At 42.0% G+C, this 17,998-nt stretch overlaps 1 protein-coding gene across 3 annotated transcripts in view; it reads left to right on the top strand.

The window, feature by feature from the left end:
- Window positions 1–17,998, top strand: part of AAK1 (AP2 associated kinase 1) — a 112,991-nt gene that overhangs the window by 60,595 nt on the left and 34,398 nt on the right. For all 3 annotated transcript variants that reach the window (XM_075273015.1, XM_075273016.1, XM_075273018.1), the window contains exons 4-9: window positions 236–378; window positions 11,772–11,893; window positions 12,924–13,005; window positions 14,675–14,807; window positions 15,857–15,960; window positions 17,145–17,224. In XM_075273015.1, coding sequence (XP_075129116.1) covers window positions 236–378; window positions 11,772–11,893; window positions 12,924–13,005; window positions 14,675–14,807; window positions 15,857–15,960; window positions 17,145–17,224 — 664 coding nt within the window. The remainder of the gene's footprint in view (window positions 1–235; window positions 379–11,771; window positions 11,894–12,923; window positions 13,006–14,674; window positions 14,808–15,856; window positions 15,961–17,144; window positions 17,225–17,998) is intronic.

The raw sequence follows: 17,998 nt of genomic DNA, 5'->3' as shown, positions 1-17,998 counted from the left end.
ATCCTGCGGTGCTTTTATCCTGCAGCATTTATTTCTTAGTAGTATGGGCAGTTTTTTTACCATCTGGTGATGCCTGGTGAATAAAAAGAGACCATGTATTGTTGCATTACTGAAACTGACATAAAAGAATATTGCAGTTAAAGATATGCTGTATTATGGATTGTACTGGGGTAGTTGTCGGGGGTCATAGAAGCCAGAGACATTGATGATACATTGTATGTTCTTCTTCCTGCAGGGGGGCAAGTGGTAAATTTAATGAATCAACGTTTACAGACTGGATTCACAGAGGGCGAGGTGTTGCAGATCTTTTGTGACACATGTGAAGCTGTGGCTCGTCTTCATCAGTGCAAAATGCCTATCATCCACCGGGACCTCAAGGTAATCTTATACATGTCAATCTTCTTAAAAGGGTTTTTCAGGGCTTATATTTGATTACCTATCCTCTGGATAGGTCATCAATATGTGATCATGGGGTCTGACATGGTTGACCCTCATAGATCATCTGCTTGAAGAGGAGGGTTTGATGCCCTTGACGCCCACAGATCATCGGTTTAAAGATGCCCAGTGATCACAGGCACAACATCCTCTTCTTTGGGCCTATAAAGTTACGTAGATCAGTCACTTGGTATAGTGGCCACTCCATTTCATTCAAGTGAATGGGGCTGAGCTGCTTTATCAACACTGTAGGGATTGTAGGGTTATAGGTTGGATTTGATTGACTGATGACTTCATCCAACCTCATCAACTATGTCTATGTAATGTACAAAGTTGTGCCTGATGTTGAGTGAAGAGGTTGTGACTAGCTGATCTGTGCGAGTCCTGTTTATTGAACCTATAACTGATCTCATATTAAATCCCCCAAAAAACCCTTTAACCTGTGTATCTATGGAGAAACTTTTCCCATATCTCCTTTCTGGTCATAAAAGAAGCAAAGCAAACTGCCAGCAAGGCAAGACAATCTGCCGTAGCAAATCCACACAAACGTTTTGCATTTTGATGCAAATTTGTTGAATTGTGTACGTAAATGTAATAATTCTTAGACTACGTATTACATATACTTAGATTTAATGTTTAGTTTGTGTGCAATTTGAATTGTTGTGAAATTAGAAAGGCTGCAGTGATTGTGAGTGCCAAAGCGACTTCATACAGCTGATCGGCATAGGTCCCAGATGTTAGACTCCCACCAATTACATATTGATAACCTATCCAGAAGTTAAGTCATCAATATAAAGCTCCCAGAAACCCCCATCATATTGTACCATGTGTCTCTGCAGTATAATGGGACAGATTTATTATGCCTTAAGCGCTAGCTTTCTGGCATACAAAGCATAAAAAGTCACAAATTATGCACAAAACATGATTTGGCAAATTTTAAAAACCTCATTGTTTTCCCGTTAGCTAGGAGATGACGTACATTTCACATAACCTGGTGGAGGGTGTACATCATTTATGAGGAGCCGTGCGTCTCGTCTTATATGAGGTGCACTGTCTGCCGTCTTCGGGGCTATGAAGATGTTCCCAGTCTTCATAAATCTGCCTCAGTGTCTTTGTGCGTCATTCGGGGCACACCATTTTTCACTAAATTATCCTTTATTCTAGCAATTGTTTGCCTTGTATTGAGGGGCCTGGTTGATTCTGCCTCATACAATGTGATGGTAAATGTACCTTTGGTCTTCTGCCAACATCTGATGTAGATCCTTATACTAGATTTAATAGTATTTTAGCCCATCTGAATATAGCTGAACGTGGATAACTTTTAGCTGATCGCTTATTTGGCTGTCCCAGGTCCATTGTACACCTGCATGCTCGCGAAGGAGTAGAAAGCCATTGCCAGAGCCCTCAGGTGGTGACTTATTTCTTCTGAGGACCAAAGATCATCTGTCAGGGCTAGGAGATGTCTGGATACCCACGACCATTATATTGTCATTTCTTTGGATAGAGACATTGCATCTACTCGCGCTTTACGGTTTTATCTCTGTATGTCGCGTTGTGTACTTCTCTGTATACATTGCTTGGATTGTAGGTGTCACTTCGCCACTAACACTTGGTATCTCTGTCGGCCAGGGTCTTCTCAGTCAGTCGTCTTCCGGTAGTCATTTTTTCCTCATCTTAATTCCCTTTATTTACTGCTCCTAAACTTGGAGCTCTGTCATCTCTGCTGGAGATTAACAGGTCCTATCTGTGGTGGATTAATACATTAATCCTTTGCTCTCTGCAAGTGCTACGGGCTTGGATCAGCTTTCTCCTCGGCTGGAATGTGATACTGACAGAAATTCTGACACTGCGGACTCCTTTCTTATCGACTCACTATGGGCCAGTTTACAGGCCCTTCTATTTGTCTGTAACACGAGTAGGACGTGTGCTGAATATATAGAGAAAGGACAGTAAGCATCGCCTAGAACTAAATGTACACATTTGTATGTATAGTCCTACATGCCATGACATCATGCTACTGTTATCCAAGGATTTATAGGCAGTGCTATAAGAAGAAAAGGTGCAAGCTGACTCTTAGCAATATGTCATGCTTCAGTAAACTAGTATTTACTATGGTGGGAATATCTGTTGGTAAAGGCTCATCTTATTGACAGCACTGCGGTATTGTCCCATTGAAGTGACAGTGCTGCAGTAACTACACTCGCTGCTACAATTTGTATGGCAAGTAGCCCGTTTTCAGACTCCACAGTGTAATGATTGGAGACCCAGGGAAAGATTCAAACATAAGAAAAACTGTTACTTGCCTCTCCCGGGCTCCAGTGCACTCCCCGCTGGTTTCAGCCATCCTCAATGTTTATATAGATGTCATGTGAGCCAGGCCAGCATTGCAACACAAAATGATGCAGGCCTGGCCCACGTGACATCTGGGACGTCACCAAACAGGCCTGGAGCATAGGAGAGGTAAGTAACAGTGTTTTTTGTTCCTTCACCTCACTTGGCCCCCCGATCAGTAAACTCCGGGGACTTAAAAGTGTTTGTGGGCTTCGTGGGCCCACGGCCTCACTTACTGATCCCCGCTCCAGATCACAGCCACGTCCGCAGAAGGGGAAATGCAGGCAGCAGTGAGTAGGATGATCGGTAAGTAAATAGGGCCCATTACCTGCTGGGGTTACTCAAGCAGGTAATTGCCTATTAAAAAAAAAATCAAAAAAAATCAGGGACCCACCGAGCCCCCTAATGTTCTGGGCCCTGTGGCAGCTGCTACCCTGGTAGTTACACGACTGTCGATGGCCTTGCCTAAGGATAAGACACCGAATAAAACCAAATAAACCCTTTAAGGTGGGATTACACATTAGTCTAAACATGGCCTCCCTTCATAGCCTGAACAGTAGCATGAACCATGTACTGAGGAAGTGGTAACTGCTCAGGGATATAGAGGGAATGTCCTAGGGGACACTGGGTGGGGACTACTCTGGGCTATTAAGATGGATGTTTTCTACTTTAAGGGGTACCAATCATTTTAAGAAAGAGACTTAAAATATCAGATATTTTGATCTATGGCAGATATGGTGTTAAAGTACTGTTGGCTAAAATGAAGGACATGTGCACACATTGCTGTCATCAGTATTAACAAGAACTGTCAGCCATGCCCTGTGCTGAAACAAGGAACTGAAATATAATTTTTCAATCCGTAAAAACATGGAGGCTTTACTTGTATCAAGTGTTGTGTTCCTGAATACAAATACCACTATTCTGCATTCAGGCCATTGCAGTTGCCACAAGGCTCCATGTGCTAAGAGGACTTGGGTTTGGTCTGTATCTCCCATGTTCACATGGAGTTTTTTTGCAGGATAAAAAAAAAATCTGCTTCAGGAATTGGGAAACACTACTTTTTTTTTTTTTCCCTGCATTTTTTTTTTTTAACGGCTTTCGCTGTGCTTTTTGCAAAAACTGCATCAAAAACCGCTAGCATTTTCTTCCGTCTCTCATTGATTTCAGTGGGTTTTTCAAGAAGATAGGTCATGTTTTTTTTTCCTAGATTTTTTTTTTTTTCCATGCACCCACATGAAATCTCCAAACTGACCAGAACACATTTTACAGGGGCGTTCTGTTCTCAGGCTTATCTTATATAATATTATAGAATATTCCTATCAGGCTGAATTGTTCAAAATTTTCCCCTTGGTCAGCAGTTTCTATTCTGTTTGCCTGGCCTTGCTTTGTTCCTGTAATAAAACCTTTCTATACCGGTCTGATAATCCCGGATATGCAGATACTGTATGTAAAGCTGTAAGGGAAGGAGATCTATGTACCAGTAACTTGTTTCCTTTTAGTGATCCGTTTATTGAGAGTAAAAGAGACCCAGGAGACGGTAGGGGCGATATCTGCTTATACTTACAGGCTCTGTAGACAACGCTTTAGAGTTTTTTTTTCGGTTTCTGCATTCACTTGCCCTCACATTTACATTTATTATGGCACGTGTGGTTACCCGCCTGGTTAATAAGTGCTTCTTCTTGGCAGTGAAATGCTCCATAGTTATAAAGGTGGATGACACATCCCCAAATAGACATCAACAGATCAATAATAAAGGATGTCAGGGGAACCCGCAAATAACTCTGTGTAAGGAAAAGGACACTGGAGGGCACTTTGGCTTATACCTACTGATATTAGTATTATAATTATCATGCCTTCAGCGTCTGTGATGTACGTCGTGCTGTAAAACATGGGAGACATACTTGTAAAATTGTCAGAGCAAAACTGTGAAACTGGAGGTTAATACCAGTAGGAGAGTAAGGAGAGGTTCTGGGGTTGGGGGTAGCATAGAATTGCACGAAGACCAGGACAACGGTTCAAGTGAAGGCAAAGAACATGGAAGTTGAGCGGTGGTAACAGGATGGTGCGGAGGATTTTGGCGTGTGTGTGTGGGAGTAGGATGGAGTGGAAATTATGGTTGGGTAAAATTTGAAGTGGAAGCTCTATGGGGAGGGGGTGAAAGGTGGAGTTCTAGGTTGAGGGAAGATGGATGAGAGCATGCCTCCATGGCAGGGGACTAGTGGAGACCTGGGGGGGGGGTGCAGTGAATAAAGCCTGGGAGTAGGGTTACAGAGAACTTCTCAGGCATACATGAAATGTTTTGTGGCCAGTAAATTTTAATGCTACTACAGTCATCACAGTTCATACAGTACATAGGATGAGAGTGACTGATATTAACTGTAGTAGAGTGACTGATGCAGATACAACCTCCTCCATCTGGTGTCCATCTGCATTTATACTCTTGTAAATTAGCATGGTAGAAACTTTCCTCCATCATGTTTATTTTTTTGAAGGAAGAAATAGTCTTGGCTTTTTCTTCCGATACAAAAGTAAACAAACATGATGGAAGACAGCATCCGTCATACATATGTATATGTATATAATTATTATTATTCAGATATATAATTTTTATTTATTTTTTGTTTGTTTTTACACCAATAGGAATGGACACAGCAGAGGGAGCTCCATCTGTATTAGTGGCTCTACTACTGCAAATGTCCAATGCTCTCTTCCTATGGGTTCTGTCAGAGGGGGGCGTTCTTTACCACCCAGCCATGATGCTGAGCTGTGAGGAACGCCCTACTGACAGTGGGGAGATATCCATTCTGACATTAACAGCACTGATATCTCCAACCCCAGGGCATATCGTGTGACCGCCCCAGGGATTATCCAGTGACAATGAGTTTCCACATTTCACTACTACTCTCCTCCTTCCCCCCCAATCCACCCCATTATACTTACCCCCCACGCTTCTCCCGACGAGATGTCGCCTCCCTCTGTAATGAGTGCACGCTCTTCTCCTTCTCTCCAAGCACAGTGTGCACTGCTGTGGGTAATTCACCTCTACTGCGCATCCACACATGCATCGTAGTGGTGGATCATCTCTGGAGGAGAAGAGTGAGTCCAGACAGATTCAGTACAGGAGGAGGAGGAGGTGTCTCACAGGAAGAAGTATGGAGGGTAAGTATATAATATGGTTTGGGGGTGGGCTGAGTAGGTAGGGAAGGGCGGGATAACTAGGGAGATTGGGAGGTGATTTATGGCAGAGAGGATGGAGGAGGGACTAAGGTTAGAGGGATTAGTGTAGAAGTTACATAGCAGGAAGCAGAACCTTGTAAACAAATGCAGAAGATACCAGGAACTCCAAGAGACTCCCAGAAATCCCTCAAAACACGGCTAAAGGTATATGGGTGCATTTATTAACCCATTAATAGCACTAATATATTTTTTTTAAAAAAACATTTTTTAAGTGGTCAAGATGTACTCTCCCCTTTTCTGATTGTAATGAGTCACAACCACTATAGAGGCATATAGATACAAATTGTATCGTGAGAAGCTGCAGCACTTCTTTGCATTTAGGTGATTGGAATCCAGACTGAATAGCAATTCAGCAAAGGAAGGAGAAATGTTCCCCAGAAAAGTATATGGACGTCCTCACCTACAAGTTGAGTTATCTTTATTAATAGCTCAAACACACAATGTATTTCGGAGTTTAAAACCCCTTTATAAATTGTACAAAATGCCAATTGTACACTTGATAGAAAGGTTTTAAACCCTAAAATGCGTTGGGTTTTTAAGCTTTCAATAATGACAACTCAACTGGTAAACGAGGACGCCTGGCTACTTTTCTGTGGTACGTTTCTCCTTCCTTTGCCATATACTTTTAATAGATCTATTCACGTGACGTGTGAACAATCTGAGAAGTAGAACTTGCCATTCCTCAGGCTGATTTCACCGATCCCTCAATAGACTCATGTTTGTGAGGGGTCTGTGAACACAGATTACCCTTGGAGGTACACTTTTTCATGGCCTAGTGCATTGCACTACTGTGTGAATGTGGTCTTTGACTAATGAGAGCAATGGATGTTTTGGCGGTGTGAACATTCCCCAACTTTTCCCTGTCGTAATATTATCGTATCCTTCCAAAACAAAGCCAGGTGAATGATGCCTGCACAAACAAACCGTGCTACACTTAGTGATTAGAACAATGGGAACTAAATAGAGTATATTAGGACATAAAAGCCAATGTATAGTTTAGCGATTTTAAAGTTTCTAATGTGCCCTCATTATTTAATAGGTTTTGCATTTATAATTTGCATGCACATAATCAAATCTTTTTGAGAAGTTGTCAGAAAAGAGTAGTCCTTAATGGCGGTGTTACTTTTGTGATTAGACGCCTAATTACTCGCTACTGATTATCGCAAAGTACAATTAGTCTATTAGCCGTGTCGTCAATACCATGGTTATGGAAAGCCCACACTAATTGTGTCAGGTACGTGCTAAATGAGCTTCTATTCTAGAGAAAGGCGCAGGTAAACCACCGCCAATTATCCTGAATGCGGCTTACATGGTGAGAAAACAGCAGGGTCAGTACCAGTAATTGTAGAGGCAACGGAGGCGCTCAATGGGGAGAAGTTAAAATAAAGGCAAATCAGGCAATTCAATGACTTCTAAGTATTTATGTAGACAAGCAGCCTCGCCAGCTTTTTCAGTGCAGCTGAAAACAACAGTTCAATATCGCTGTATTTATAGGTGGAAGTGTGCCTGTATGTACAAGATGGAAGTCTGGTGAAAAGGCCTCCATAGAGGTAACCCATGAGAGAACCCACCAAACAATACATAGAGCACGTGGGACATTTTCGGCTATTACTTAGTAGACGTCATCCGTGCTTGGGTCTCTATAGTAGAATTAGTGGGAGATTATTTGTAAAGGGTTAATTGGTCACTAACTTGGGCTTTATGCACAAGAGTGGGGGGTCCTATGTTTTAGTGGAGTTTATTTGGATGACCTCAGTGTGTCTTCCGTCCTTCATTGTTTTCCATGGTGGGAGGTTCCGTTCCCTTCTAATTTCATGGCGCTGGATAGGACCTGCTCTATAAGTATTGAAACAGAGAACAAGACTCACTCCAGGAGGACCTTGGACCGCAAATTTGGTCATGTGTATGAGGACTTAGTTTCATTTACACCAGAGCCAGAAAGTTATATACTTAAAAGGTTGCTGTTTTCTGCCTGAAAAAAACTCTCTAAAGTTCTTTCCACTAGGGGGCTCCCTTCTTCCTAATTTGCTGTTTGCACCCTGTTAATCAGGAAAGTCCAACAGCAAGTGCAGGGGGTAGGGGCAGGTCTTCCTTCACAACTTCTCCGTCTCGTTTCACGCACTGCAGGGAGTACAGAACAGCTCAATCTACTTCTCCTGCTTCTCAAATCTCTTTTTTTTTATGTCTGGGATCTTTTTAGTTGTATCATAACCTGGAATTGGATCACTTGTATCCATGGCTCTATGTTATGGTCACACAGAATTATTTCAGCTATTTGCTTGCTATTGTACAGTTACTCTTGGCAGAATATGTGATGAAACAAGTAATGATAGAAAATAAATGGGTAAGGGGCCAATCTACTATGGATTGTACACACCCCCTGCTGCAGAGAGAAATGTGCTGCAGCCATAATGAGGCTATTTGCAGCAGAAAATCTGATAGAACATCAGCTATGAACGCTTATACAGCCAGAGACCAGATTGCCCAGTAAGACACTGCAGATATTTTTTGATGAAAAGTCAGGTACCGTTTTAAGTGAAGACATTTGTAATGGGGTCAGGGTGTGTGTGTGACCATAGGTTTGGTCTTCAGCTGCAATAGTGATTTGAGAAAAGTTTAAGGAAATTGATTTTCAAGATGCACTTAAAACATGAATATTTGGACCAAGCCTTATGGTCCCGGGCAGTGTGTTCTTAATCTTAAACATGGGTGCAGCACGGGAGGAGACCACAGCAAGTGAATGTTGTAAGGAAAAGTAATCATCGTATATGAGAGCTTCAAGTTTAATGCTGGAGACAGGTAACCGGTGTAATGACCAAGAGAGAGCAGAGGCGTACATGATGGATTATTAAATGGAACCTGTCAGCAAGATCATGCCGTCCTAACCGTGGGCAGCATGACTCAGTTTATTAGAATCAAGGGACATTTCACTATGTTATGCTCTTATGCAGTGCCCTGTCTTAGAGAAAATATAGTTTTAACACTGGCTCACATTAAATTTTACATGTCCGGATCTTGGAGAAGTGTTGTGATGGCTAGGTCTATCCAGATCTGTCCATAAAACATGCTGCCTTTGTGTAGTATAGTGTATTATAGATACACAGTGATTATAGCGAGCTCCAGCCTATGAGTCCACTGTATTGGAGTAGAGGTGGTGTGGTACCTCTGTCTCTACTCTCACTTCCTCCCAACTCCACCTATGACTATCTGCAACTGCTTTGTATAGGATTATATAGTGACTGCCGTATCTCTGGTATGAGAAGGACTGGTGGTATTGGTTTCCTCATGAATACGGCCATCTCATTAGCTGAAGTACTCTATATTCATTCTACAAAGCTATTACACAGATGGCTTAGGGTAGTTTCTACTGGTGATCTCATTGATCAGCTGTAAATTATTCCCCTGCTAGAACCTCAGTGATCAGCTTTGTATAGAAATACACGAGACATTCACTTTCCCTACAGTGCCACCACAAGTGGAATTAAGTATTACGCAATATTCATTGTCAGACCAATGGGTTGCCTGTGTAAGGCACAACTTTAATATGCTTTCTCAATTTACTATGTTTTATTAACTAAATCCACTAACACGAGTGTGAACGTCTTTTAAGGAGACCAGTTCTGATGACATCATCAGCTCTCTAGGGTCATGTCATATAATATGAATCACTGCTGCATTTGTATTCTGCTTAGTGTACATTGTCATAATCTGCTGCTGATGTCTTGTCCTCAGCGTTGTCGGACGATCTATTGTCGGGTCAGCTGAGTGGTCAGCATCGCTACTCTTCCCATACCTTTAAAGCCTCTTTTTACAGTCGGCCATATTAGTTGTATCTGGGCTCCACCACTGTATCTGCTTACACACAAGACATCTCCTGTACTTGGATGTGTAACATTATTACCTTCTGCCTGTTCTTGGAAGATCTTTCATTTCTTAATTACCGTATATACTCGAGTATGAGCTGAATTTTTCAGCACCGTTTTTGTGCTGAAAAAGCCCCCCTCGTCTTATACTCGAGTCAAGCAAAAAAAAAAAAAAAAAAAATTATTATTTTTTTTAATGTATAGAATCTCCCATAAAATAGTGGGGAAAAAAAGCTATAAAAAAAAAAATAAAGTAAATGTTCTAAATCCCTCCTTCCCTAGAATACATATAAAAGTAGAAAATGACAGTGGGACACATACACATTATGTATCCCTGTGTCTGACAGTGCCCGGTCTACTGAATATAGGGGATCTGCAGTGCTCCTGTTCCGTCAGGAAGGGGTTAATAGGAGCACTGCAGATCCCCTATATTCAGCCAGACTGAATTCCAAGTGGGGGAAAAAAAACAGTCCTCAAGCTCAGGGAAGGGGCAGACAGACAACCAAAACACCCCCTCCCCTTTCCCAGCACCCAGCAACTACTGCACCCAAAAACACCGACCATTTTAATTTTTGAAATTTTCCAGTAGCTGCTGCATTTCCCCCCCACGGCTTATACTCGAGCCAATAAGTTTTCCCAGGTTTGTTTGTGGTAAAATTAGGGGCCTCGGCTTATATTCAGGTCGGCTTATACTCGAGTATGGCAGTGACCACAGAGAGCCCCAAGTGGACCTGAAAAAGAGAAACCCGAACACTAGTGTGAACATTGCATTAGAGAAATGCTTATTTCTCTGTTAATTACTCCTTCCTCCTAAACTCTTCACTCACTGTAAAATTTCTACAGAATCCATCTTGGTTTCCCAAGATAAACTTGGCACTCTGAAGTATCAGATTACATGTGCCCATAGAAGTGTATGTAGACAGGAGGAAGCAGGAGGTGAGTGAGATAGAAGCAGAGCTATAGACATGCTGAAGCAGCTAACAGTAAGTTTCTATATCACCCCAAGTGCTTTATTCCGCTAGGTACTGTTCAGTACTCCTGTATAATATCCTCTATGCTGCTTCTGATTGAGTAGGGGTTAGGAAGCAGTAAAACTAGTTTTCTCCATGCTCAGTATATGGAAGAAATAAGATCCAGCGGTCCCTCCCACCCCTTCCCCACTAGATCAGGCCAACCTGGGATTGTATAGAGCCGGCAGAGTTGAAAAATGGTTAAAAATGCAGGATGAAAGTTATATAATGGCGTCTCATGTACTTGTACATGTCGTCTTATCCTGGAAATCCTAGGTAAGCCTTATTTTGCAAAGGAAATACTGTATTCCAGTGCATTGAAGTACACTAAATTTTGGGTTGTGGTCTTTCCCTTTATCTATACTGGGCTCCAAGTGAGGTTGGTTTCTTTAGACTCCTGAAGGACCGTGCACTAGAAGAATATACTAGCAGGTTTATGGGCTGGAATTCTTCTTAATATTGTAAGCTTTCACAGTAGAAATTTGTCATTTATAGCTTAAGTATCTTGAAAATCCATGATCCGCCTTAAATATCTGGATAGGCACAAGCTATATATAGGTGTTTAGATGTTTCCAGCTCCAGTTTACCTGTGTAAATCAGTCCCTAGTGGTAATGGCCGTAAACTGAAATTTTAAGAGAACCTACATGACTATATTTGTAAGCACCAGCTATAGGAAATGTTTGAAAGACCACATCTATTCCAAGCCACAATCCTGCTATTGCATATCTCTGATATTTTTGGTTTTAAGGGTGGAAGAAACACCCCAAATGACATGTAGCACATCCAGGAAAATGCACAAGTCTGTACCACAGTGTGTAAATGGGATCTTTTAAAAGTCCAGAACATCTGTACTCTTATTGATGCTGATGGAATCCATTTTTTGTGTATTTGTAGGTGGAGAATATTTTGCTTCATGATCGTGGTCACTATGTGCTGTGTGACTTTGGGAGTGCAACAAATAAATGTCAGAATCCTCAGACTGAAGGTGTCACTGTGGTGGAGGACGAGATTAAAAAGTAAGTCTTGGCGGGACTGAGAGTGCCGTATACGGCGTTGGGGCATGCTTAGCCTTTACGTATAGTGAATCTTCTGGAATCACCATAGTGTTATGGGTAATACTCCTATTTTCCATTTAGTTTTACTCTTTTTTTGCTAGTGTTTTTTTTTTTTTTTTAATTCTTGTATGAAATTTTCTTCTTTTAAATTGGATTTTTCAGTTTATAAAATCAATGCCCATATACCTTACAAATTAAGTCTGTATACAGGCAGTGGTGTAACTAGGAATGGCAGGGCCGTGTGGTGAACTTTTGACATGGGGGTGTCCCCCCACCCGACTGAAACCGAAGATCCCGACAGACCGACTCCCCTTTCCCCTGCACTGTATTATGCCCCATAGTGGACCATTTTCCTAGTATTGTGCCCAATAGTGGCCCCTGTCCCCACTGAGGACAACAGAGTATAATAATCGGAGAACATGGGGGGGGATACCAACTTAGAAAACACTGTTACTTACCTATCCCTGGCTCCGCTGCACTCCTCGGTGGTGACTGCAGGCCCCAATCATATGACGTCAGGGACGTCACAGAAGTGGGCCTGAACCTGTCTGGATCCCTGAGAGGTAAGTAACAGTGTTTTTTTATGTTCTTTACCTCACCTGGGCCTCCCATCATTATATTCAGGGGTCTGAAAAGACCCCCCCCAAGTATAATAATAGCGTTTGTGGGGCCCACGCATCACTTACCGATCCCGGCCCCTGCCAGGATTGGTAAGTAAATAGGGCCCATTACCAGCTGGAGTATCTCCAGCCAGTAACAGCCTAGTAAAAAAAAACAAAAAAACCTGGTAGCGGCTGTTGCCGGGCCCCTAATGTCCCGGGGCCTGTAGCAGCTGCTACCACTTCTACACCGGTAGTTACTCCCCTGTATACAGGGTTGCATTGTTTAGGATCGTGTTCAGGGTGAAGAGTGGACAACCACTTTATTGGAGATCTTCCATGCCATATGCCATACTCAGGTTCATGGAACTTAACTGGTTTCTTTGTTGCAGGTACACCACGCTTTCTTACCGGGCTCCTGAGATGGTAAACCTCTACAGTGGCAAAGTCATCACTGCCAAGGCCGATATATGGGTACGTCTTTTAAGCCATCAATATGTACAAGTGATATGAGTGAGGGGCTTCACATTATACTGGCATTCTCGTACGCCAAGAATTACTCTGGCTACCACCTCAACAGGGTTTTTTTTTTTTTTTTTTTTCGCCAACAGTCCATTATACCAGTGCACCAATTTCAGACCTAAAACTGAAGTCTGTGACTTTCCATTTGTTTTGCAGCTAACATGCTAGGAGTTGTAGTGTCACATCTCCTGAAGAGCCTACAGGCCGTAGACTACACTATTAATTGTACAAGCCTTTTTAGTGGTTTAAGCGAAGTGTTATTGCGATGTCACAATGTGATTGCCATTGATTTTCCTCTCTTATTTTGAGAACATAGAGCAGTTCGGTGTTCCGGGCGTAAATTGCTGTTCAATATACAGAAAATGGCCATATGAGTCATTGCTCCACGGGACCTTCTAACTTTTCAATGACAGCGCTCCACGTGTGCAGTTATCTAAAGCCTTCTCCTCTAGTGTTCATTGATTTCCTCTGACAAATATAGAGTAGGTTATATAGCAATTCCCCAAGAGTGTTACAAGAATCGCTGTCTTTAGCTACATTAGAAAATCATTTGCAAACCCCCATTATATAGATTGTGGACAATGTACAGAAGCAGGCCAAACCCTCATTTATTGGTTTATATCTATGCTTCCTAGGGCTAGCATACAGTCAATATATTCTCCCTGTGCTTGTGTGGGTTTACCCCTGAGGGACTCTGTTTCTTCCTACACTCTGATCACATACTGCTAGTTTAACGGGATTGTCCGAAAGTTGAAGAAACTAAACTAGCAGCAGTAAATGTTATAAAATAATTAAACCATGCATTACTATTCTGTTTTATCCTCCTGTCTCTCCAGTGCCAATACTTTTTTTTTCCTTTTTGCGCCTTTAATTTTGTTTGTTTTGAAGGGGTGTCCCACAATAAGAAAAAATTGTGTATCATCAGAATAGGTGATGGCCAACTCCACCATTAGTCCTGAGAACAGGGGCCTCAAGTCCCCAGTTGAATCTCTGGGACTGACTAAGATAACCAAGTGAAGTGCTTGGCTGTCTTTGTCCGTCTTGTAGACTTTGCAAGAAGTGCCAACGCAAATGCGCAACAGTGTGTCCTTCGAAAAAGACCCCAGTCGGAGACCTTTTGATGAAGAACTCCAGGCAAAAAAATAGTTTAGCCCCCATTCACACAGTGTAATGTTATTGAATAACTCAATGACCACTTTATTGTGAAGTTTTGTGCTTCCCTCTGGAGCACTGACCTCCTCTTTACTTCTCTGATGCACACAGTGTTTCCTATACAGAGAGGTCAGACTCACAATGCAGATTTCTAAGAACCTCAGTCTGATTCTCATAGATCTGTATTGTGAGTCTGACTTCCTGTGTATACAGGAGCCAAACGGAAGTCGGTGCTCCTGAGGGGGAGCACATAACTTCACAATAAAGTTGTCAGGGAGTTGTTAAATAACACAAATGTTTAGTTTCCAATGTGAAGGACAAAAAAATTTACGATTGGCCCTGTTTTTTAGGTTTTTTTGGGATCGAAGTTTAGATTGTGAACTTCATTGGAAATAAGAACAGTTGTGAACAGCTCAGTGTAATATGTATTAAATAAATGCTATCTAATGCTAATAATCTTGTCTGACAGGCGCTGGGATGTCTGCTATACAAGCTATGCTTCTTCACACTGCCCTTTGGGGAGAGCCAGGTCTCCATCTGTGATGGGAATTTTACCATTCCTGACAACTCCCGGTACTCCCATGACATGCACTGCCTCATCAGTAAGTGCTGGATTACTATTAGGGGATATTCTCCATTGTTTTATTGTTATTAGACCACACACTGGAACCCTGCAAGGGAGGGAGAAGTCTTACAGCCTGCCATCAAGTCAAGAAGAGCATCAGTATAATGCATCTAATTGTGAAAGCTTCAAAGCTGTTGTCCAGAGATACATCTCTCTTTCCAAATGACTAACCACAGGATCCTCACACGTCCTAAAGTGTTCTGTAACATAATTAGTAATCAGCTAGATTTTTTTTTTTAGCAGAAAAGGACAAAAGCATGTGTCGTCTTAAGGGGAACATGTCACATTGAAGATAGGGTGTGATCTAAGTGGTAGCATGTTATGGTGCAGGAGGAGCGGAGTAGATTGATATACGGGGGTGGAATGATCAGGATCAGTACCACACCAGTCTTTTGATAATCCTTGCACCACCAAAGTTTTTGCGGAAGTGCGCGGCTTGTCATAAATCAGGTGAATCCACCAGGGTCCATGCACCTATGCAGAAAAGTACGCCGACTCCTTTCTGGCGTAGAGTTCTATCATCATTTACACCAGAAAATTGGTGTAAGCCATAAACCCGATGGGGCCAGTGTTCCCTTTGAAGAAAGTGGTGTGGTGCACAAGTCTCAGTTGCAGTTTTTGCGCATTAATTTTAACTTACACAAATATGTGACTATTTTCATGGATTGTGCATTACATTTCTGGCACACAAGCCATGATAAATCAGCATCATAGTGATGTGGGCAAAGATTCAATAGAACATGTATCTTACTTATTTCAATGGGTGCCTAAGACTTCTTGATCCAAATGGGAAGTGAAGTCTATAATAGAAAGATCCGCATTTCAAGGTGTTCTGGTAGAAAAACATTCAGAGCCTTTGTTCGTCCATGCACCATTGGCGTAAGAAAGGGAAGCAGAAATGCAGGGAGTGTAGCTTTACTGCCAACAGGGCTTCTATTGATTTCCATGCAGTATATCTGACTAGTTTTCATTGCAGATGGTAACACGTGAGCAGGATGTTTCATGACTAATATATTTGTCTCTCAGGGTACATGCTTGAGCCAGATCCAGACAAGAGACCTGACATCTATCAAGTATCCTTTCTTGCCTTTAAGCTAGCGAAGAGAGAATGTCCTGTACCTAATGTACATGTAAGTGCTGCTACTCTTACAGAGAATCCCTCCAATATTTTCAATATTCTGTTTGGCTCTTCCTGTCCAATTCCTAAAAAACTCTCGGTAGTGAATGTCGGGGTGAATATTGCTATGTTGATACAAAATAGTGCAACACTTTACACAAGGGCTCTAGGCAAATTACACATCTCTTCCCCAAGAATACTCCAAATCAAGGCCCAAATTGGAGCCGAAATATTGCATGAACGCTTATTGAAAAGCTCTCGAAGGTCAAAATTGAAAGCTGGGCCCTGGTGACCTGTAACAAGACACTATTATTATACATGACATATGGTAGGTAAGGTCCCTTTTACAAATTTTACATCGGGGCCCAGAAACCTCAAGTTACCCTTCTGTCCTTGATAGTCAGCTTCTTTGTTGAGTACTTGTGAATCCCGTCTTGACCGATGTTTTGGTGACCATCATTCTGTGCAGTAGCATTGACTAACATACTATTATTGCCATGTTTAATAGCTGTCCTTACCGGTTAGAGGCCTCTTTGTGCTGTCTTCATATACTCTGCTTAATATATCTCCCCTATTATTGTAGAAACCTAAATGCACCAGAATTCTGGTGTAATTTGCAGCAAAACACATGCTGTGCACCATATTTATCAAGTGTTATAGACCATTTTGATACACTTTTCCAGCTAAGGTGTAGTGGTGATGTGGCCTATTGGAGAAGGGACATGGCTTTGTTGGAAATAGGTGTAGCCTAAGTTGCAACTCCATGTGCCAAAAATATGGCAAGAACTTTTAAGCCAACTAATAGGCTATATATAATGTTTGACAGTCTAAGGCTGAGGCCCCACCTTTAAGCTTTTTTTTGTTGTTGCAGATTTTGTAGTGTTTTTTTGAGCCAAAGCCAAGAATGGCTACAAAAGGAATGGGAAATATCTAGGAAGCTCTTATACTTCTCCCTTCTGATCAATTCACTCCTGGCTTTGGCTCAAAAAAACGCAACAAAAAAACCTGCGTTTCCGCAATGTGGGGCTTTAGCCTAACAATATACCAGATTTGTCAACCTCAACTTTGATAAGTTTCTTTGATCAGAAACTGTCTAGTCAAAAGCTGCACCGACTAAAGCTTAGACCCTATTAGTAATTCTCCCTCAATGTGTTTAATGGGCGGTGTATTTACCTTTTGCACTTTGACCTTATTTAGGACTCCACTATCCCTGCTAAGTTGCCTGAACCAGTGAAAGCAGGAGAAGCTGCTGCTAAGAAATCCCAACCGAAGGCCAGGTAAGCTCCATGTGGGTTGTATTCTCCCCAAATCCTTTTTTACTGAGCAATTTCCACCTGCTAGTCCTTCATAAGACGCCATACACGACCTGATTTTCTTGGCAAAGAAACATTTGGAAAGTCTATAGATGATATTGTCTGTTGTAGACAACGGTGAACTTGTCAGCAGGTTCCTAGTGAGAAATGTACTTGTTTTTATTACCGGGGCAGGGCTCAGTAGGGAACATAGAATCCTCTAGAGCAGGGGTAGCCAACACCTTCTAGTAAATATCCACTGACAGGGGTCAGGGAAGGTCTGACCTGGACAGCGAACACGTCCAGTATTGTTCGGACAATAAGTAGTTTCAGACTATAAGACGTACCCCAGGTTTAGACCAGAAAAATTCGGAAAAAATGTTTCATATTAGGAGCATAATAATTGTAATGTTCTGGGGGGTATTAACGAGCATTGTAATGTTCTGGGGGTTATTAAGGAGCTTTATACTGTGTGTGTGGGCATTAAGGAACATTATACAGTGGGGTGGTATACTAAGGAGTAGAGATGAGCGAACACTATTCAAAACAGCTGTTTCGAATAGCACGCTCCCATAGAAATGAATGGAAGTGGCTGGCACGCAGACTTTTCCGGCAGCCGGCCGCTTAACCCCCTGCGTGCCGGCTACGTCCATTCATTTCTATGGGAGCATGCTATTCGAAACGGCTGTTTCGAATAGTGTTTGCTCATTTCTACTAAGGAGCAATATACTTTGTAGGAGGTACTAATGTAGCATTATA

This window comes from Leptodactylus fuscus, chromosome 5 (assembly GCF_031893055.1).
Source record: "Leptodactylus fuscus isolate aLepFus1 chromosome 5, aLepFus1.hap2, whole genome shotgun sequence".
Classification (NCBI taxonomy): domain Eukaryota; kingdom Metazoa; phylum Chordata; class Amphibia; order Anura; family Leptodactylidae; genus Leptodactylus; species Leptodactylus fuscus.
Note: the sequence above shows the minus strand (reverse complement) of the source record. Positions and strands in the feature narration are given on the sequence as shown.